Genomic DNA, 18,780 nt, shown 5'->3' with positions numbered 1-18,780 from the left:
GGTGTAGAAAGTGAATGAAGCTTTCCCAGCACTTGGATGGAAGGTGAAGTCTATCACGACAAACACTACAAAAGCTGCACGCGTGTTTTCGATGCACGACATTTCTTTCTACAATCACACTGGCTTGACATAGCACTTCCCTCCTTGACAAGAATTATGGCTTCCCAGAATCATAAACTCCAGGTCTACCTTGCTTGCCAAGGCATATTCCATGGCGATTCTGCGAATGTGCGGAAACTAGCCAAGATCAAGCAGCGTGTCTCCACTCACCAGCGCTCCCTCCAACCGTTGATAAACAAGCTGGGTGGTGATGAAAAGTTCTTCGAGATCCTGCGGGATCTGCTGGAGGGCGGCGTATTCGCCTCGGAATCACGTCGCAAGCTCGAGTTTCCCGAGTCACATCCCTCGTCTCCAATCAGCCACAGCGCCTTCAAGGGTGTCCCCGAGGCGTCAGAAAAGACTACACTGACAGGCGCAGGAGATGATAGTCTGGAGCTTCCTGCAGAGCCAGGGACTACACTCGGTAAGCAGGAACCTAACTCGTGGGGATACAAAACGCGAATTAACATTCTCAGTCCCGTCAGGCGCTACCCAGCGGGCACAGAAGCCGGGTTTTCCCTCGCTGTTCCCATGGCACGTGCCATTTAAGGCACAGCACCTCATCTTGACAACGGCCCAGCAAGTTCTGGAGGAATGCTGCTTCGACTTTGCCAAGGATTGTCTGCCGGCCATGGTCAAGGAGAATGGCTGGGACTGCGCGGCAGCCGTGGAACTGAACCAATGGACGAAGATCCTCGATGCACACCACGACAAGCTCGCACTTTACGCCTTGGACCCGGGAAGCTCGTCAATACAAGGAGTCTTCGCCTCAATAGCACGGCTCAGACACACCGCCGTGCACAGGGCACCGATATTCGCCGAGGAATTGAGGCAGCTGGTCGAGTCCGCAGTCAAATTTGCACAGCTCCTCCAGGACCGTCGGCGCGCACTCCAGCTTCAAAAGCTCACGTCCGAGGTCAATGCCAAGATCAATGCCATGGAGCTTTCCAAAAAGTTCCTCGAGGACAAGACGACCCGCCTGCTCCAGGAGATCCAGCGGCAGCGCGAGGAGCTGGACAGGATGGAGAAAGCCGCGATCGAGGACATGCTGAAGGTCGATAGCGGCAACAAGACAATCATCGGGAACGTCCTGGAGCAGGCGGTTCGGAACATCTTCACGGACAAGAGGGACCAGGAGTCGGCGGTGGTGCGAAACACGAACTCGGAAGAGGTTGGAGGACGGCCGGATGGCGAAAGGGCCTTGATAAAGTGGGATGTGGGCACGGTCGGTGGCTAGCACATCTGCACCAGCCGGGGACTGTTAGTATTGGACAGAGGTCGAGGCGCACGGCCCCACCGCACGAGCCCGACTTCCAGCGAACATTTAGATGTATGTACTCCGTACCGGACCGGAGCCGATTTTGAATAGAAGTGGATCTCCCCGGCAAGGCCCGTGATTCCCGTCTTGGCAATTGTTTTTCGGTGCCGTTTCCCGGAACCCACAAAATGAGGGTTACAGTAAGCTAAGAAACATGGTTTTCTCGGGAAGCCAGACGGATCGGCGTCGTATATCAAGATCCCTTAGCCGGCGGTTCTGTAAATGACAATATCGCCAAGATAGCCGCCAACCCTAGGCCGTGCCTGCAAATATGCCGAGCGGGGTTTGAGTTGAGGCTGTTGTTACGGGTGAAATGGCAGACTAGACCGCAAGAACAATCTTCTGGGGTAATTCTCTTCTCGCTGACTGGCTCAACCAGATATCACTTCATTAATCCTCCCCTCCAACTGTAAATTTTTCGGCCAAGATCAGAGTAATGATTCTGCCGATGCTCATTTGCTTTTGGGCCACAGCTTGTAGGGCAATTAATCCAAGACCCAATGGGCTTCCTCACTTTATTTACACTTGCAGCGGCAGTTGAGACCCACACATGCTGGGGTAGCACTTTGTGTTATTTTCCTGGGCAGCAAGCGAGGCGAACTCGGTCTTGAAAACCACCTCGCTCGCAGGAAATGATCCATTGGGGGAGACTTGGCATCGTTTCCCTACACGGACACACCCACCAGTCACTCGGACTGAAGCCATCCAGACAAGATGCACGGATTATTCTCCGGTGTGGTGCTAGCCCTCCTCCTTGAGGGAGCCTGGTCAAGTCCTCTGAAGACTCGATCCAACGGCCAGCCGTGAGTCTCAAGCCACAGAAAAAAGGGGACAATCGAATGAATCTAATGGTGCAGAATCCGCAATGGCCTCTACCCTCTCGACATCGTCGATCAGCTGGAAGAGGCGACGATGCCTAAGGTCGAGGCCTGGATGGCGAAGAAGGTGGCCAAAACAAACCAAACCTGCACCCTCGAGAACGCAGCGGTGAGACGGGAGTGGTATGTTCTCCAAGATCCCCACACCCAAGTCGCCTGTCGTTTCTTTTCTTCGTACTCATACCCCAGACAGGAGCGATCTGTCTGTCCCAGAGAGGGAGGAGTACATCAAGGCTGTTCTTTGCCTGCAGAAGCTGCCAGCCAAGGCCCCGAAGGCCGATGTGCCCGGAGCAGTCAGTCGATACGACGATTTTGTCGCTACTCACATGATGCAAGCCATGATCCTCCATGACACGGTGAGGCTCGATCCACGTGCTTCTAGGCGAGATTGTCAAAGCTGATGCCTGTTCAGACACACTTGTTTGCGAGTCACAAGTATTACATCTGGGCCTTTGAGAAAGCCCTTCGTGACGAGTGTGGATATACCGGCTACCAGCCTGTAAGTCGAACTCCTCTCTCCCACACCAACTTATCTGGCCCGCAACCACAGACTTTGTTGAATACGGTTAACGCTCTGCCAGTACATGAACTATGATCGATACGCTCAAGATCCCATCAACTCGCCTCTCTTCAACGGCAATTCTTCAAGCTTGGGTGGAAACGGCGGACCTAGCGACTATCCAGGAATATCCCAGCCGTTCAAGAAGCCGTACAACATCATCCCATCAGCGGGCGGAGGAGGATGTGTCACGGAGGGTCCCTTCAAAGAGTACTATTCCTCCTCCCGATCTTCAGCTAACTACCTGCCACACAGTGAAGAATGTATGCTGACACTCTACACAACAGCATGGTTATCAGCCTTGGCCCCAGGTCCACGATCCTCAAAGACATACCCAAGAACCCCAGGTCTGATGGCCTCGGGTCGAACCCTCGCTGCCTCCGCCGTGATGTGAATAGGAATTCGATCCTCGGCGCAACGGCCAACTACACCTATTCCGCCATCACCGACAACACCGACATCGACAGCTTCTACAACCGCTACTTGGGGCAACCACCTCTCCAAAACGACAACCACCCATGGGGGGTAAGTTTGATCCCCCACAAGACCGTCGACCCGAGGCTAACTCCCCGTGCTCTAGCTCCACAACGCAGGGCACTTCACCATCGGCGGCGGCGACCCCGGCGGCGTAAGTTCCCACCCACCCGCTCCCTCCCCCCACCACCTTCCCCTCCCACATCCGCAAACAAGCTAACCCCTCCCCTCTCCCCCAGGACTTCTACTGCTCCCCCGGCGACCCCATGTTCTGGTTCCACCACGGCATGCTCGACCGGATCTGGTGGATCTGGCAGATGCAGGACCCGGACAACCGGGTGGGCCTCATCCCGGGGACGGCGGCCATGCCCATGGGCCCCATGAAGAACCGCCGCGCCGGCAACCCGGGCGACTCGGTCGTCGACCTCGGCTGGACCGCGCCGCCCGTCAAGCTGTCCGAGCTGAATGACCAGCTCGGCGGGAACGGCGGGCAGTTCTGCTATATCTATGTCTAAATTTTTCGGGCTGTTTATTTGTTTTTGGAAATTGGTGAGGTTTTGTATTCTTGTTGCCAATCTTGTGAAGTAGGTCAATATAACCTGGTCAATCAATGGGGCTCCTGTGACGCATCACTGCTTCTCGTAATGTCCACCCGGAGAAACGTCACAAAAGGAGTGCAGGAAGGAGCTGTATCTGGCTCCTGACACGGCTTCAAAGATCCCCAGCGCCGAGTCAGCGAAAAATCACCAATGCTGAACCAACTTCTGACGCTAGCCTGACGATTCCTGGCACCGGGCCGACATTGAGCGCCAGGGAAGCTTTAGCAAGAACACATGAGATTTTGCCCAATGAGACAAGGCAACACAAACAAAGGCAAGAGAAGCAATGATAGAATATGCCGAGGGTGATGATTGGGAGCAGTTCTAGGTGACACGTGACACTGGTCGGCCCCTTTACCCCTTTTCCAAGTTGAAAGGCATATGGAGGACATAAGAGCACACAACATTCAAGGGCGGAAATAAATTATATATAAGTAACTGTGAACATGCAGCACATTCCCACACACTGGGAACAAATCAGCTCTCCATGTCATGATGCGGATGAGGTTCGGGCATAGCAAAACGTGAGTACGCTGCGCCCGAAGCAAACATGTCATCCAGACCCAAGTCTCTCTTCGACGCCCCGCCAGCTTTGCAGTTGCTATTCGATTGAATCAACGGGACCTGCAGTAGACTGTCATTAGGGACCATTGTCTCGTCGACATCCCCCCTTTTGGTTCCTTCGGAGCCACCTACCTCGTTCTTATGTAGCTGCCAATACCTGCTGAGGTTGATCCAAACAGAATCCTAGGAAGGTGAACGAAGAGGTTGATTGATGGAGCACATATAGAAGGGAAGGTTCAAGGAGGCACATACGGTGCGCTAACCCTCGCGTACATCACATATCCCACGTCCATGCCGTAGCAGTACGGAGAGCCCCCCATCCGAGCTGGCCCCCGCGTTTGCGTAGAGGCGAGAATACGTGTCCACGCCGAAATCGATCTGAGCTTGTTAGCAACCAAAGAATATCTGTCATGAGTAGTGATGTGGTAGTGGTGGATTTCTACCGAGACGCGAGTAATGGATCGGGGGAAGCGTGACGGGGACTTGCCGCGGAATTGGCGACGTTGAGCCTAGAATCGAAGACGATGCCAAACGTAATCTGTGGCGTCCTGTTGTGTGAAGTTAGAAGCCCGGCCGGTCCTCACACAGTTCATCACTGCCGCTCTATCCGCGCCGCGACCTTCTCGTAACCACTCGCCCGCGCCCGCTGCACCGCAGTGTCGTCTCTGCCCCCGAGGACGTCGTTCCTCGCGCCAAACCCCAGCAGCAGCTCGACCATGGGCATGTCCCCCAGCTCGGCGGCTTTGTGCAACTGCGGGTCCATGAGCTTGACCGGTAGTCCGTACTCGAACCCATCCACTTTCCCGTCCGGGTCGACCCCTTGCTCGAGAAGCAGCCTCGCGACTTGTAGTCTATCCTGGTTGTCCCTCCCCCACTGCGTGATGGGTAGCAATAGCTCGGCCGAGTCGCCCTTTTTCAGATCGCCGCCCGTGGCGGCAGAGATGGGGAAGTGGGAGAGGACCATCCTCGCCTGCTCTGCCGTTCAGGGCTTGATGCCGAGCGGGAACTCGAAGTTCTGGCCCTCCTTGATGGAGAGGAACCTCGATATCGTAGATACGCCTAGTATGATGCCATTCTCGCTGAGGGCCTTCAAGAAGTACTCAAGAAAAGGCGACGCACGCGCTTCGGGGTCTGGCTGGAAGTAATCGACCAGCCAATGCAGCCCCCAATAGATCCCCCCCGGATTCCCGGCCATGGGATGATGGACCCAACCAGACTTGAGAAGCGCAGTCCACATCTTCCATTCTAGGAGTCGATTATCTGGGCCATCCGAGGAGTGCTGGAAGGCTTGGTTTGGCTCCCGTCTCTTGGCCAAGATCCCGGTCCACATGAGGTCGAACGTCGACTTCCGAGGGCCCGGGTGCGTGATGAGGTGCTGCAGCACGGAGACATGCCTTCGCGCATAAGCGACCGTTGCCTAGGATATCCAGTGTCCTTGGCGGCAGGGATTTGAGAGGCGAGCTGGCATCTTCAGCCCTCCGCACCAGTTCCGCCGGATCATTAATGTGGTATGCCAGGAGGCAGAGGGTCTTCATCCTTGCAGCATCTTTACTGTGACAGCCAGCATTAGAAAACCTGGGCTAAGCGCTGTGACTTTGCGGCTGTGTAACCCACCTTGGTCAGAAAGTCGGGGAAATAATCGGTTGAGCATGAGGGATTTGATGGCACCGCCAATTAAGTCGACGCGGAGTAGATCCTCGATTTTCGATTTCGCCTTGTCGAAGCTATGGCGGATGGCATCGCGTCGAAGATGGTCGACTAGTCGATCGAAGTATTCTTCTAGGGAGAACTGGCCCAGAGCATACTTGGCCACTGTTCAGGCAAAACGCACCTCGTCGTCCTGGTCGAGCTCCTCTTGGATCTCCTTGAGGCTTGGTAGGACCTCGACGGGCGGGGTACGGGGGTCGAAATCTGCCGGGACGCCACCATCGGGCCTCGGGGCAACAAACATGGTCGAGGGAATTCCGAAGGATTTCGGATATTGAACTGTGTGGATGATCGGATGGAACACTAATATGGAACCGTAGCTGGGCTGCTTATGAGAAGGGTGGGAACCAGGCATTCACTGTCTTAATATAGCCCCGATTCACAGCACGCGGGCCGATGGACTCCACAGACAGGGTACCTGGCACCGTTTCGGGTTTAGGGCTGACGATGGGAGATTGGGGAACTGGGGAGGATCGAAAGTGGCCCTGCAAAATGCAACGATCTGAATACTGCCTGCGCATGCCTGCGTATAGGGGCAGGATGTCTGCCGCTTACATGCATATTTACCGGTTGTAGTCGTCGATCTGCAGAGGCGTGGAACGGCAATGCCCAGTAAGGCGTCAGTCAGCCCAAAAGCTTATCCTGCACGGGGACCTTGCAGACGGAAACGAAGCACAGACTGCGGAGTACTCCTGCTAAAACTTCCAGGTTGTTTCTACAGTTCTGTACCTAGGTACCTATGATGCATTACGATAGTAACTAGGTAGCCATGATATCTCGCGAAACAAAACTTGATGTTAATTGCAGGAAATTCGTTGATCGCCGCTCTCACGTTATGTAATTACAAGGGCTGTCCGTCAAGACTACACAAACCATTCACCCAAAGAAGTCCATCCCGTCCATCCCATCCGGCTCCTCGCCAACGCCCGAGTCAAGACAAAGATTTTCTCTCCTGTGTGGCCCAAACTTGATGTCGGCGGCCATGTCATACGGCTCCCACTCGTCTCTCCGGGCGACCTGCCCCGGGCCCTGGACCTGGAGGGTTCGGCAGTTGACCCTCCAGGCGCCAAAGTTCGGATCAGAGGCATTGATGACCACGAGTGACGACGCAAGTTCCACGACATGGTTTCTCAGGGCCGTCAGCTCAACGCTGTGCCAGATGTTGGGGGCGAGGGGGGGGAGCGCCGTATTGCATCAGGCTGTAGGGGGTTTGCGAGTAGAGATAGATATTTCCAGTGCACTTATTGGCCATGGCTCTACTCATGTTCTCGAAATACTGGATACGCGCGGGTTTACTTGTCCCTGGGACGTTACCGAGTTGCGAGATCTTGTACAGCCTGTTGGTGGTGTCGAATATGCCGTAGTAGTTGAGAAACTGCCCATTCGAGGCCGCCTCGTTGGCCCGGTTTGGCCAGAGATGCTGCTGACCCCATTAGTTCTCGTAGATCCAATTGTTGTTTCTAAAGGAGTAGTCTTGTCGGCTCACCCAGATAGAGTACTTGCCATACTGGCATTGGAAATTCGGGTTCCTGGCGACCCCAAACAGGGAGTCCAATCCAGCCTCGATATTGCGAGTGTCGCTGATGCGCGTATCGAGGCTCATGCAATTACGCCCCTGTCTCCTGGTATGTGATCGTTTAAACTGTGGGGGTCTTGAGGGACTGAAGGATGACCGTGCCGTACCGAGGTGCCATTCCCTTGCAACCCTATAATACCGAAGCAGTACCGATGGGCGGCAACCTGGAACGGACATCACTTTAGGTAGGTGGTATCAAAGGATTCTACGAGATGCACCGGTGAGGCACGCAACTCAAGACGCAGTACGGTTGAAATCTTACCCGGTATCGATTCCTTGTCACATTAGGATTGTGCTGGTGTAACTCCAAATCCTACTATCGGTTCCTTTCGATATTGCGGGCTGACTAGGCTGACTAGGCTGACCGGGCCAGGCCCGTCTTCCACGGAATATCCAGGCAGCTATGTGCCTCCAATTTGCCACATAAAGGGAGAGTGTCGACGGGGTTGGTAAATAGAATGTCACTTTTCACTTCCTCGCTCCTCTGTCAAGCCCCAGCTCTCGGGTCCCAGGAAAACTTGCACAATGAAGATCACTCCGCAGATCGCTGCCCTAGTGGGCCTGAGCCTGTATGCCTCGCCCGGAGCCGCGTATCTTACGGATCCGCCGACAACGGCTGCTTCCGACACAGTCTCGGACTGTTCGTGGTGGACCGTGGCAGCGTCCTCGGACACCTGCTCTGCCATTGCCGCGGACTGGGGCATTAGTGTTAATGACTTCGAAGTCGTCTATGTAAGCGTGCCGCGACCACAGAAGCCTCGCAGTGGACCAACGTACTTAACATCCTTCCCAGAACCCGTCTGTCGGCTCGGCTTGCAAGCTCACAGAGGGTCAGTCATACTGCGTGGAGCGGAACTCTGGCGTTCCTACGGAGACGACCACTACAACCACCACCAGTGCTAGTCCAACGTCAACCGGCAACGGCATCACCACGCCAACACCCACTCAACCGGGGTTGACAGACAAGTGCAACAAGTTCTACCTAGTAAAAACCGGCGAGGGGTGCGCCGACATAGCGTCCAAAAATGGCATCTCCCTGGAGGATTTCTATGCCTGGAACACTGGGGTTGGAGCCAACTGCGAGACCCTCTGGGCAAACACCAACTACTGCGTTGGTATCATCGGTGGAACCACCACCCCCCCAACCACAACGCCTACGACTACAGGCAACGGCATCACCACGCCGACACCCACCCAGCCCGGATTGATAAGCAGCTGCAACAAGTTCTACCTCGTAAAGTCTGGCGAGGGGTGCGCTGATATAGCGTCCAAGAATGGAATCTCTTTGGACGACTTCTACGCCTGGAATACCGGGGTTGGCAAAAACTGTGAGGCTCTCTGGGCGAACACCAACTACTGTGTTGGCATCATCGGCGGAACAACCACCACACCCGCAAAGCCTACCACTACCGGCAACGGTATCGCTACGCCGACACCCACCCAGCCCGGTTTGACGAGTAACTGCAACAAATTCTACCTCGTGAAGACCGGCGAAGGCTGCGCCGACATAGCATCGAAGAACGGCATCTCCCTGGCCGACTTTTACAAGTGGAATACCGGGGTCGGGTCCAACTGTGAGACGCTGTGGGCCAACACCAACTACTGCGTCGGGATAATCGGGGGCACAACCACCACCACCACTAAGACCACAACCACAACCACCAAGACAGGCAACGGCATCGCCACGCCGACGCCGACCCAGCCGGGCATGACGCCGAACTGTGACAAGTTCTACTTCGTCAATCCGGGCGATGGGTGCGCCGATATTGCAAAGAAGAACAACATCTCCCTGGATAACTTCTACAAGTGGAACACGGGGGCAGGAACCGATTGCTCGACCATGTGGGCAAGTGCGTATGTCTGTGTGCATGCGTTTGCGTAATCCTAATCGTTATCTCGATTTGGGGCGTTCAATTAGGATGCCAGGTCGGGGAGAAATGCTTCATGTATATAGCTTAGTTATTATTTGCCGTAGCGAGAGTTTCAGGGTCTACGCTGGCAATAATCATATGATGGTTATCGTACCGACAAGACCATCTCAATGTCTTGCCACTGCCAAAAAGAACATATTGCACACGATCTCGATAAAGTACTCTGAGAGTAACCTCTCATTTGACTGTGACACTGTGCACACCTCGCTGCTCCCTAGTTTCGTTTCTGTGCTCTTATAAGAATGGATAGAGAGGGTTTATGCATGCCTCCGGGGTCGATAAACTCCCAGTCTTCGCACCTCCCTCTTCCGAATATTTACACTGGGCAGCGTGCCTTGTTTCAAGATTTCTACGATCTGGGGCGAAATACCCCCTTGAATCTTCGAAATGGATACTGGAGCTCTGCTTGCAAAGGGGTCATGAAGGTCATGGGCTTCAAAGTCTCCTAGTTCAAGGAGAATGACAGCCCAGTAGTCTGCAGGCTTGAAGAGAAGTTCCCCCAAGAGGACCAATATGCTATCCTCTGAAAATTGGCCGCTACAGAGGGCCCCAGGTACCAGCCTCCAGGTCCAGAACAGCCTGACAATCTGGTCAAAAGCCTGATCAGCATCGTCAACAGCTATGAAGACGCTGCCTATACCACCATGCCTGTATTAGGCAAATCCACCTACCTCAACTACAGTAAGAGGGTTGCCAGCTTGGATGAGGCTAGCATAGTAGCGTGGTGCAGTCTGTGGAAGGCATGCGTGATATATTAGATAGGTTGGCAAAGAGATGGGACCAGGAACTTTGCATAGTGCTTGGAGCACGTATGAACGTCCTAAGTAGCTGTATCTCATCGCGCCGGGACAACTACTTCCCCCGTTTGTTTTGTGTGTTGTTTTCCCTCACTCCGGACCTAGGTCCCACGTGAGCTTGGCGTGGATTCAGGGAGCCAATCTCCCCAGTCGAATTCCTTATTAAGGTAGTGAGTGGGTGGTCTTGTACCAGAGCGGGCGAGGGAGCGGGCGAGGGAGCGGGGAAAGAGGCGGGGAGGGCGTGTGAAGCTGAACCTGAAAGAGGGAATATGGAACAGCCTAGAACTTGCCTGGGCCTAGCCCCTCGCCTGACGACGTGGCGCATTTGGGATACCCTGTATCGTCCCATCCTCGCTTGCTCCCCTTGCCGATGACATCACCGGTCTGTGTGTGGACCCTGCACGGATCTCGGGCTTGGGCGCACTGCACCAATCTCGGGCTCCCCGCCAGTTCTACACGTAGCAAACGTGCTAAGATAGGGAAGATGCGGAGGACCATGGGAGGATCGGCAGCTCCTCGGCACGATGCTCACACGAGCAAAAAATAAATGCGTCAATTTCCACTCAACTTCGAGAAGGCCTCAATTCGGTGCGATTGCGGATCTGGTGTTGGGGCCCCACTGAACCGATGGGGGCGGGCTGACTGATAGATACCGATCCCTGCTAGTGCCGGTAGAGAAAAAGCTTAGCGAGAGCGCGAGTTTCTGGGAATTGTGCTCAATCGCTGTTTTGAAGCGAACCTACGTAGGTTGACAGACAGGCAAGGTTGGGACTCAGAGTGGCTGCCTGGCCTAGACCTTGACTGCAGTGCTTTCTTGGTCTGCCTGGTTTATGTTTTCATTGTTTTGGGTTTTCAGGTATTTACTACGCAGTAGCTTGACAGGCAATTCCACTGTTTATTTTCGGGTGGATCTATACCACGCTAACCCGGACTGAGGCGCACTACCTACCTAAGGTACCTGGTAGAGGTACCAAGGTACACGGGTACACGAGCAGGCCCCATAACCTCCATGGAAGTGACAATCGAAACCGCCGCGAGATTCACCGAGAGGGCCCCAGTCATGACAATCAGCATGGAGAACAATTGAATAGGAAAGGTTTCTGCGACGATACTCCTTAGACGGACGGACGAAACGTGCCCCTTCAACGGTCAATGGCACCCGACTAGGTACTGTTCGGTAATCCCGAGGAGGAAGGGACCACCCGGAATGGAAGTCACCTACCTAGCTGCGTCAGTGGCCAATACCTACCTACCTTCCACTCCAAAATATGGACCTTAGGTAAGTACCTAGGTATCTAGTAGCGCCTCCTGCGTATGAATCGAGGCTCCCACTAGCTCTCTCGCCTTGGTCACGGTGCTCCTTCCCGTTCCTTCAACTAAAATACCAAAACGAGTTGGGTTCGGCCAATCAGTGTCCAGGCATCTCCAAGTTTGGCATTGAACCCCAAGATTTTTTCCCCTCTGCCCTTGGGCCCAGCCGAACGCTCAGGGTCTCCCATGTATGGCAGTGACGCACGAACGACCCATGAAAACAGGAAGCTTCGTGGTAGGATCGTGGCTGGATCGAACCTTCTGATCGAAGCTTGGTCTCGACCCCCAACAGGCCATTCTAGCTGCCACCCCGTCATTCGGGCCTTCCGCCCCTGCCAATCTCACTCGTGGCCATCGTATTAAAACACCCCGCTTCCCCGCCAACCAACCTTGACTTGGAGTTCATCGTCTCTTCCAGTTATTCCAACAAACTCCCACCCCTGCGTCTCTCTCACCTGCACCATGACAGTTGTTAGGAAGCTCTCGTTGACGAAGGCACCCACCGAGGCCGGCGCATCATGGCCAGCCATCGCCATCGGCGCGTTTGTCGCCTTTGGAGGAGTCCTCTTTGGCTATGACACCGGCACCATCAGCGGCATCCTCGCCATGGACTACTGGAGGACACTCTTTTCGACCGGTTATCGCGACCCCACGGGCCACCTGGATGTCTCACCCTCACAGTCCTCGGCCATCGTATCCATCCTTTCTGCCGGCACCTTCTTCGGCGCTCTGTCATCCCCGATGATGGCCGACCACATCGGCCGTCGGCTGGCATTGATCGCTTCCTGTTGGGTGTTCAACCTCGGCGTCATCCTCCAGGTTGCATCCACGTCGCTGCCACTATTCCTGGCAGGTCGTTTCTTCGCTGGCTTCGGCGTTGGTCTCGTCTCGGCCTTGAGTCAGTCTTCATCGCGCCCGCCAATAATTCTTGATTTTGCTAACGTGTCCTGCCAGTCCCTCTCTATCAATCTGAGACTGCCCCCAAGTGGATCCGAGGAGCCATTGTCGGATCTTATCAGTTCGCCATCACCATCGGCTTGCTCCTCGCCGCCGTTGTCGACAACTCGACCCACACTCGGCAAGATACGGGGTCTTACCGCATTCCCGTTGCCATCCAGTTCGCATGGTCTATTGTCCTCATCGTCGGCATGCTAATCCTGCCCGAGACCCCACGCTATCTCATCATGCGCGGTAGAATGGACAAGGCCAGTACAGCCTTGGGCAGGATCAGGCGCCTCCCCGCAGACCACCCGGCCGTTCAGGACGAGCTGGCCGAGGTCAAGGCCAACCACGAATTCGAGATGAGCATCGGCAAGACCAGTTACTTGGACTGCTTCCGCGGCAACATGCTGAAGAGGCAGCTCACGGGAATGGGAATTCAGGCCCTTCAGCAGTTGACTGGTAAGTCGCAGCCCCCGACCTTCTTTTCAAGTCTTCGGCCCCATGAACCCATCTGAACTGACACACGCCTCGATAGGAATCAACTTCATCTTCTACTACGGCACACAGTTCTTCAAGAACTCGGGCATCTCCAACCCATTCGTCATCACCATGATCACCTCGTCCATCAACGTCTGCTCCACCGTCCCCGGCCTGTACGCCATCGACAAATGGGGCCGCCGGCCACTCCTCTTCTGGGGCGCCATCGGCATGTGCATCAGCCAGTTCATCGTCGCCATGCTGGGTACCCTGACAACGGGCCAGGACAGCGCGGGTACCATTCTGGTCTTCAATGTCACGGCCCAGAAGGCCTCGATCGCCTTCGTCTGCATCTACATCTTCTTCTTTGCCTCCACCTGGGGCCCTCTGGCCTGGGTCGTGACCAGCGAGATCTTCCCGCTCAAGCATCGCGCAAAGGCCCTGTCGATCACGACTGCAACAAACGTGAGTTTACCCACATCTTTTTTATCCTCTCGGCCTCGTTGGTGCATTTCCTCATTGCTAACTGACCTCGCTAGTGGCTCCTCAACTGGGCAATCGCCTACTCCACCCCCTACCTCGTCAACTACGGCAAGGGCTACGCCAACCTGCAAAGCAAGATCTTCTTTGTCTGGTTCGGCGCCTGCTTCTTCTGCATCGCCTTCGTCTACTTCTTCATCTATGAGACCAAGGGACTCAGCCTGGAGCAAGTCGACGAGCTCTACACCGACGAGGGCTGCTCCGCGCGCAAGAGCTCCAAGTGGCAGTCCCGCGTCACTTTCCTCGAGCGGGAGGGCGTCGCCGGCCAGGGAGGGGCGGAGTCGGGGGTGGTTGGAGCGAAGGATAAGAATGGGCTTGACGCCGGGCTTTCCCATCAGAATGGGCACGCTGAACATGGCGAAGGTATGATGGAGAAGAGTAGTGGTGAAGTTGAGGCTTAAACTTTGCCTTTTCTTGGAGGTAGGTTTGCCGGCGTCACGGTTGCTTCATTTTGATACAAGTTAGTGGAGGCGTGGATATATCTACCACGCCTCTTAGAACACAGAGTATTACTCCGATATTTCTAGACGCGTGCATGCTTCCTGAAGAGGTGCCTCCCTCACTGCCAACAATTCCAAGGTCATGGTAAACCAGAAGGTCCGCAGTTGGTGACAGATTTGGAGGCAAGCCTGCATCTAATTACTCTCCTTCTTCTAGTCCCTAGTGCGGCGGAGGGCCGCGTTTGGTAGTTTGAGCCGAGTCGCTCTCCGTCGCCGATAGCATGGAGCGATCGTAAATACAAAGGCCGCAGCATTCCCCTATCCTTGGGCCTATCTTCGGGGCCGAGGGTAGCCGATGTATCTGAGGCTCGCAAGGGCGACTGAGAGAGCGGATATAATTTATATCACTCTAGCTAGACGACATACCTAGGTTGGACCAAAAGCTTTCTAGTGGCAGAATTGACAAACAGGGTTGAGTCAGTGGTCTAGGTGATTCTACATCGTACCTACTTTACCTACGCGTACAAAGACCAGCGAGAGTTTGCGTAGTCGCATAAATGTCCGTAAGTTCTACGACATCATGGGATATTGGGGACGCTGGAAGTCAGGGGTCCGGTGTGAGAGAATTTATTGCAATTAAACAGGATTGACGGAGGGCCAGCGACGCTGCTCGGGGACAACCCCTTTTCTTTTGACTGGTTTTTACTACTCCCTCTCCATGTACACGTACCTCTCTTCTTTTTGATCTCATCTTTTCCACCCCAATCTTCATGTTTATTTTTACAAACCAATCAGCCATTAATTAATATGATGATGAGGCAAGAAACGACACCAGCACATACGTAGGATTCAGCTTCAGGCCTTCCCCAGCAGGATTTCAAGGTCAATCAGAATCCTTCACCATCCCCCACTCAATAGGTAGCTAACCAGAATCTTGACACAGTTGAACCTAATTACAGAACATAACTTTCCAGAGAACTTGGAGCAAAAAGCTCCTCAGGCTTGAATCTCCGCTTCGCCAGCCCCTGATTGAACGAGTACTCGAGGAACTTCTCGAGCACATGCTTGTTCGCCTCGAACCCATCCTGCCACCACCGGTCGGCCCCTCCCATCAGCGCCCTGGTCTCCTCGACATGCTCCTCCAGCCACGGAAGCATGTACCGCAGCGCCGCACGCTCGCGCAGCGGCTCGTACGCCATGTCCAGGGCCTCGGCGAAGGCCTTGGTCAGCGTCTTTGCGATCCACGGGTTGGCCTCGTAGACGGCGCGCCGCAGCGCGACGACGTGCATGATGGGGAAGATGCCGGTGCGGGCGTGGTACTCTGCCTCGACGCGCTTGAAGTCCGGGAAGAGGCGCGCGACGGTGCCGGGCGACGTGTCGAAGGACGACGGCTTGGTGGCGCTGAAGATGGCGTCGATGGTGCCGTCGGCGAGCATCTGCGACAGGTTCTGGCCCTGCTCGATGGCCGTGACGGTCACGCCCGGTGGGTACGTGTGCGCGACCTTGCTGTGGCGGGGTCTGTCCGACGGCTCGATTGCGCCGGTGAAGAAGTGCACGCTGCTGATGGGGACGCCGAACTCTTCTTCCATTATTCCGCGTTGCCATACTGCCGCCGTCACTGATCGGGTAGGAAACATGGATGGTTAGCCAGGATACAGGGTCTCGGTGGTGAGAAAACATCACTTACTTTGATATTCCGGGATTCCAATCTTCTTCCCCCTGAGGTCTTGCGGCCTGGAGATGCCAGCTTTGGAATTGATGTACATGGACTGATGGCGGAAAAACCTCGATGGGAAGACAGGTATCGCTATGAAAGGCGGGTTTTCCTGGTTTAGTGTAAGGACGTACGAGGACAAGGAGAGCTCGGACAGGTCGAATTCCTGGAACCGCAGTTGACGAAAGAACCTGTGTTGATTGACAAGAATGAGCTCACGTCTCTTAATAACATGGACATTGTTTAGGGCAGGTGATCCTGTTGTTGTACTCACGTTTCTTCCACCCTGTAATTCAAAAAGGTCAGCTCTATGCCTTCGGGGCGCACGCGCCCATCCTCGATGGCCTTCATTCGATCATAGTCCCAACAAGCGAAAGATAGCCGTAGAACCATGATGTTTTCTTGTCCGTTTTTTGCGTTTTCTTTTTCCCAATTCAGTCACAAAAACAGGAACAGCTTGGACGATATTCTCCAGAGCTTCCCCGCATAGACTAGCACTGAACTGTTTCTCTTAATAAAATCGCCATCCTAATTAGCTCCGTGGGGCGTCTCCGTCGGCATCGACCCGCGGCACAATTCCGCGGGCGAATCCGCTGGCAGCCGACCCCAGGAAAGACATATCTACGCTTATGTACCCCACACAATCTAGACAAACAGGATCGATATAGGAGCCAGTCGCGGGCACCCAGACTTCCTCAAATCTTTTTTCTTCTTCCATATTTCCCACGTACCGGAAATGCAGACTTCAAGGACCTCAGAAGAGAAGAGCGGCGACCACGTGGAGATCTCGCGTGGCGAGGATACCGGAGCTTCGGAGACGGTGCCTTCGGATAAGGAAGATGCAGTCTATCGGGATCGACATGGGTTCGCCCTGATCCCCCAGCCGACTGGTTTTAAAGATGACCCCTTGGTAAGTGCCATCTGACCTGCGGTTGATCACAAGCTGACGGTGGTACTCCAGAATTGGCCGGTTTGGCTCAAATGGCTGGTGCTCCTCCAAGTCTCGTTCCTGGCCTTTCTCGGCCCCTTCAACTCGGCGGTCGTCAACCCGGCTCTAGTGCCGCTAGCCAAACTCTTCGATATCCCCGTCGACAAGGCGCCGTTACAGACCACCACCGTGATCATCGCCGTGGGCATCGCTCCCCTGGTCTGGACTCCGCTGGCGAACGTCTACGGACGACGTCCCATCTACCTCGTATCGACCCTGATCGGGATTGTGGCGACCGTAGGGTCGGGCGTCGCGACATCATGGGCAGGCTTGATCGTCGGCCGCGTCTTTAGCGGCATCGGAGTCGGAGCCGCGATGGCTCTTGGCGCGGCGACTGTCACGGACATGTTTTTCTTGCACGAGGTCGGTGATGATTCCTTCCCCGCGTCAACAATTACCACAGCTAACGTGAAATCCCAGCGAGGAACCAAAATGGGCATCTGGACCGTCTTCCTCACAAACGGCGCCCATCTCGCCCCGGTCATTGGCGGCTACCTGGCGCAGAAGGCCGGGGTCAGGTGGTGCTACTACCTTCCGGCCCTCGTCAACTCGGCTTCGTTTATCGTCATGGTGTTTGCGCTGCCCGAGACGCTGTTCTCGCGATCCGAGCAGAGCCTCGCACGACACAAGGAGCGCACATATATGGAGATGCTCTTCAGCTTCCGCCGGAACGCATTGCTCGACAGGAAGGTCCACGTCATGGACGTTGTCCGACCGTTCCAAATGCTCAAATATCCGTCCATCAGCCTCACCTTCATCTACTACATCGTCTCGTTTGCATTCTCGTCCATCCTCCCAGCTGTCACCGTCGCCATCATGTTCACCAAGATCTACCACTTCCAGACCGGGGCCATCGGCCTCATGCTCGGCATCCCGCTCCTCATCGGGTCCATGCTCGGCGAGCTCCTCTCGGGGCCCTTCTCGGACTGGGTCATGTACAGATACGCGAAACGGCACGGCGGCGAGCGCAAGCCGGAGGCGCGCCTGCCGGCCTCGCTGGGGAGCATGCTGCTCTGTCCTGCGGGCATCATCATCTACGGCGTCTGCCTCGAGCGCCAGACGCACTGGATGGGCCCCGTCATGGGCATGGCGATCGCGAGCTTCGGCCTGCAGCTGGTCACCACCGTGAGCTACACCTACTGCAGCGACTGCTACAAGCCGCAGTCGGGGGAGATTGGGAGTATCTACAATTTCGGGCGGCAGACGTTCGCGTTCCCGCTGGGATTCTATGCGTGAGTCGATCCCATTTTCTGTTTTCTGTGGCCGGCTTCCTCTTCCTTAAACATTCTTCATTTGCTGACCGAGATCCGCCAGGATACCTTTCGCGAACCGTATCGGGATCGACTGGGCTTATATCACACTTGCGCTGATCACTGCTTTCACATCTCTCGGAATTATTGTCTTGATGTTCAAGGGAGAGCAGTGGAGGAAGATGCTTGGGCAGCCACAGTTTCACAAGGACATTTGATTGCGTTCAGGGGTGGTTCAATTCATTGCGGTGCTTGTTGTCAGAACAGGAAGTAATACCGAGGTTGGAGGTTGGAGGCGAGATATCCCGAAATGTATTGGCAGGGGTTCCCCGCAGCTATCTCCACTTTCCCAGCGCCTTGGGTGTGCGGGGTATGCATGGCACTAAGCCTCTATGTAGTTAGGTAGGAGGTGGTAGACATACCACAGTCAAACCCAACTTGCCCCATGCTGCCAGGACTCGATTTATCACTGTATTCTCCTGTCCTGCGTAAGGTCGCGTTCATCCCATTGTTATTTCCTCCACTTCTTTTCTGGAGGCAGACTCGATCCCCCTCCAGGGGCCAAAGCATGATCGTCGGTCCGCGACCCACATCGCTTGCAGACGCGAATACGCGC

General features: G+C 55.0%; 8 protein-coding genes across 8 annotated transcripts; 5 read left to right on the top strand and 3 right to left on the bottom strand.

Moving 5' to 3' along the window:
* Positions 1–156: 156 nt before the first annotated feature.
* QBC33DRAFT_600137 (uncharacterized protein) lies at positions 157–1,336 on the top strand (the record flags this gene model as incomplete). Its single annotated transcript, XM_060432070.1, has 2 exons — positions 157–523; positions 585–1,336. 2 exons carry the CDS (start codon positions 157–159, stop codon positions 1,334–1,336), a joined length of 1,119 nt encoding a protein of 372 aa, XP_060278835.1.
* A 795-nt stretch (positions 1,337–2,131) lies between these two features.
* QBC33DRAFT_563610 (uncharacterized protein) lies at positions 2,132–3,843 on the top strand (the record flags this gene model as incomplete). Its single annotated transcript, XM_060430300.1, has 8 exons — positions 2,132–2,220; positions 2,275–2,418; positions 2,489–2,651; positions 2,708–2,794; positions 2,877–3,064; positions 3,142–3,379; positions 3,435–3,482; positions 3,568–3,843. The coding sequence occupies 8 exons, from the start codon at positions 2,132–2,134 to the stop codon at positions 3,841–3,843; spliced, it is 1,233 nt and encodes a 410-aa protein (XP_060278834.1).
* A 1,240-nt stretch (positions 3,844–5,083) lies between these two features.
* On the bottom strand, positions 5,084–6,442 carry QBC33DRAFT_614214 (uncharacterized protein; the record flags this gene model as incomplete). Its single annotated transcript, XM_060432580.1, has 5 exons — positions 5,084–5,456; positions 5,499–5,908; positions 5,976–6,037; positions 6,106–6,280; positions 6,323–6,442. 5 exons carry the CDS (start codon positions 6,440–6,442, stop codon positions 5,084–5,086), a joined length of 1,140 nt encoding a protein of 379 aa, XP_060278833.1.
* A 632-nt stretch (positions 6,443–7,074) lies between these two features.
* Positions 7,075–7,801, bottom strand: QBC33DRAFT_563608 (uncharacterized protein; the record flags this gene model as incomplete). Its single annotated transcript, XM_060430299.1, has 3 exons — positions 7,075–7,348; positions 7,440–7,618; positions 7,685–7,801. The coding sequence occupies 3 exons, from the start codon at positions 7,799–7,801 to the stop codon at positions 7,075–7,077; spliced, it is 570 nt and encodes a 189-aa protein (XP_060278832.1).
* A 359-nt stretch (positions 7,802–8,160) lies between these two features.
* On the top strand, positions 8,161–9,803 carry QBC33DRAFT_551590 (uncharacterized protein). The gene is made up of 2 exons (XM_060429194.1): positions 8,161–8,506; positions 8,568–9,803. The coding sequence occupies exons 1-2, from the start codon at positions 8,300–8,302 to the stop codon at positions 9,654–9,656; spliced, it is 1,296 nt and encodes a 431-aa protein (XP_060278831.1). The 5' UTR covers positions 8,161–8,299; the 3' UTR covers positions 9,657–9,803.
* A 2,472-nt stretch (positions 9,804–12,275) lies between these two features.
* QBC33DRAFT_519372 (general substrate transporter) lies at positions 12,276–14,173 on the top strand (the record flags this gene model as incomplete). Its single annotated transcript, XM_060426287.1, has 4 exons — positions 12,276–12,711; positions 12,768–13,214; positions 13,291–13,697; positions 13,772–14,173. 4 exons carry the CDS (start codon positions 12,276–12,278, stop codon positions 14,171–14,173), a joined length of 1,692 nt encoding a protein of 563 aa, XP_060278830.1.
* Positions 14,174–15,165: 992 nt separating this feature from the next.
* On the bottom strand, positions 15,166–16,350 carry QBC33DRAFT_500793 (uncharacterized protein; the record flags this gene model as incomplete). The annotated part of the gene is made up of 3 exons (XM_060425683.1): positions 16,201–16,350; positions 15,900–16,117; positions 15,166–15,830 (listed from the first exon to the last, which is right to left on the bottom strand). The coding sequence occupies exons 1-3, from the start codon at positions 16,317–16,319 to the stop codon at positions 15,166–15,168; spliced, it is 1,002 nt and encodes a 333-aa protein (XP_060278829.1). The 5' UTR covers positions 16,320–16,350.
* A 250-nt stretch (positions 16,351–16,600) lies between these two features.
* QBC33DRAFT_481119 (major facilitator superfamily domain, general substrate transporter) lies at positions 16,601–18,419 on the top strand. The gene is made up of 4 exons (XM_060425344.1): positions 16,601–16,836; positions 16,888–17,277; positions 17,335–18,146; positions 18,229–18,419. Exons 1-4 carry the CDS (start codon positions 16,663–16,665, stop codon positions 18,380–18,382), a joined length of 1,530 nt encoding a protein of 509 aa, XP_060278828.1. The 5' UTR covers positions 16,601–16,662; the 3' UTR covers positions 18,383–18,419.
* The last annotated feature ends 361 nt before the right edge of the window (positions 18,420–18,780 follow it).

The sequence above is a fragment of the Phialemonium atrogriseum genome, assembly GCF_030411735.1.
Source record: "Phialemonium atrogriseum strain 8032-3 unplaced genomic scaffold QBC33scaffold_39, whole genome shotgun sequence".
In the NCBI taxonomy this organism is placed as follows: domain Eukaryota; kingdom Fungi; phylum Ascomycota; class Sordariomycetes; order Cephalothecales; family Cephalothecaceae; genus Phialemonium; species Phialemonium atrogriseum.
This window is presented reverse-complemented; position numbering and strand designations above follow the sequence as displayed.

Excerpts from the sequence above, each read along its gene's own strand:
- QBC33DRAFT_551590 (XM_060429194.1), top strand. The coding sequence starts at position 8,300 with ATGAAGATCACTCCGCAGATCGCTGCCCTAGTGGGCCTGAGCCTGTAT. Across the intron at positions 8,507-8,567 it reads ATGACTTCGAAGTCGTCTAT|AACCCGTCTGTCGGCTCGGC; the intron begins GTAAGCGTGCCG and ends CATCCTTCCCAG.
- QBC33DRAFT_481119 (XM_060425344.1), top strand. The coding sequence starts at position 16,663 with ATGCAGACTTCAAGGACCTCAGAAGAGAAGAGCGGCGACCACGTGGAG. Across the intron at positions 16,837-16,887 it reads GTTTTAAAGATGACCCCTTG|AATTGGCCGGTTTGGCTCAA; the intron begins GTAAGTGCCATC and ends GTGGTACTCCAG. Across the intron at positions 17,278-17,334 it reads ACATGTTTTTCTTGCACGAG|CGAGGAACCAAAATGGGCAT; the intron begins GTCGGTGATGAT and ends GTGAAATCCCAG.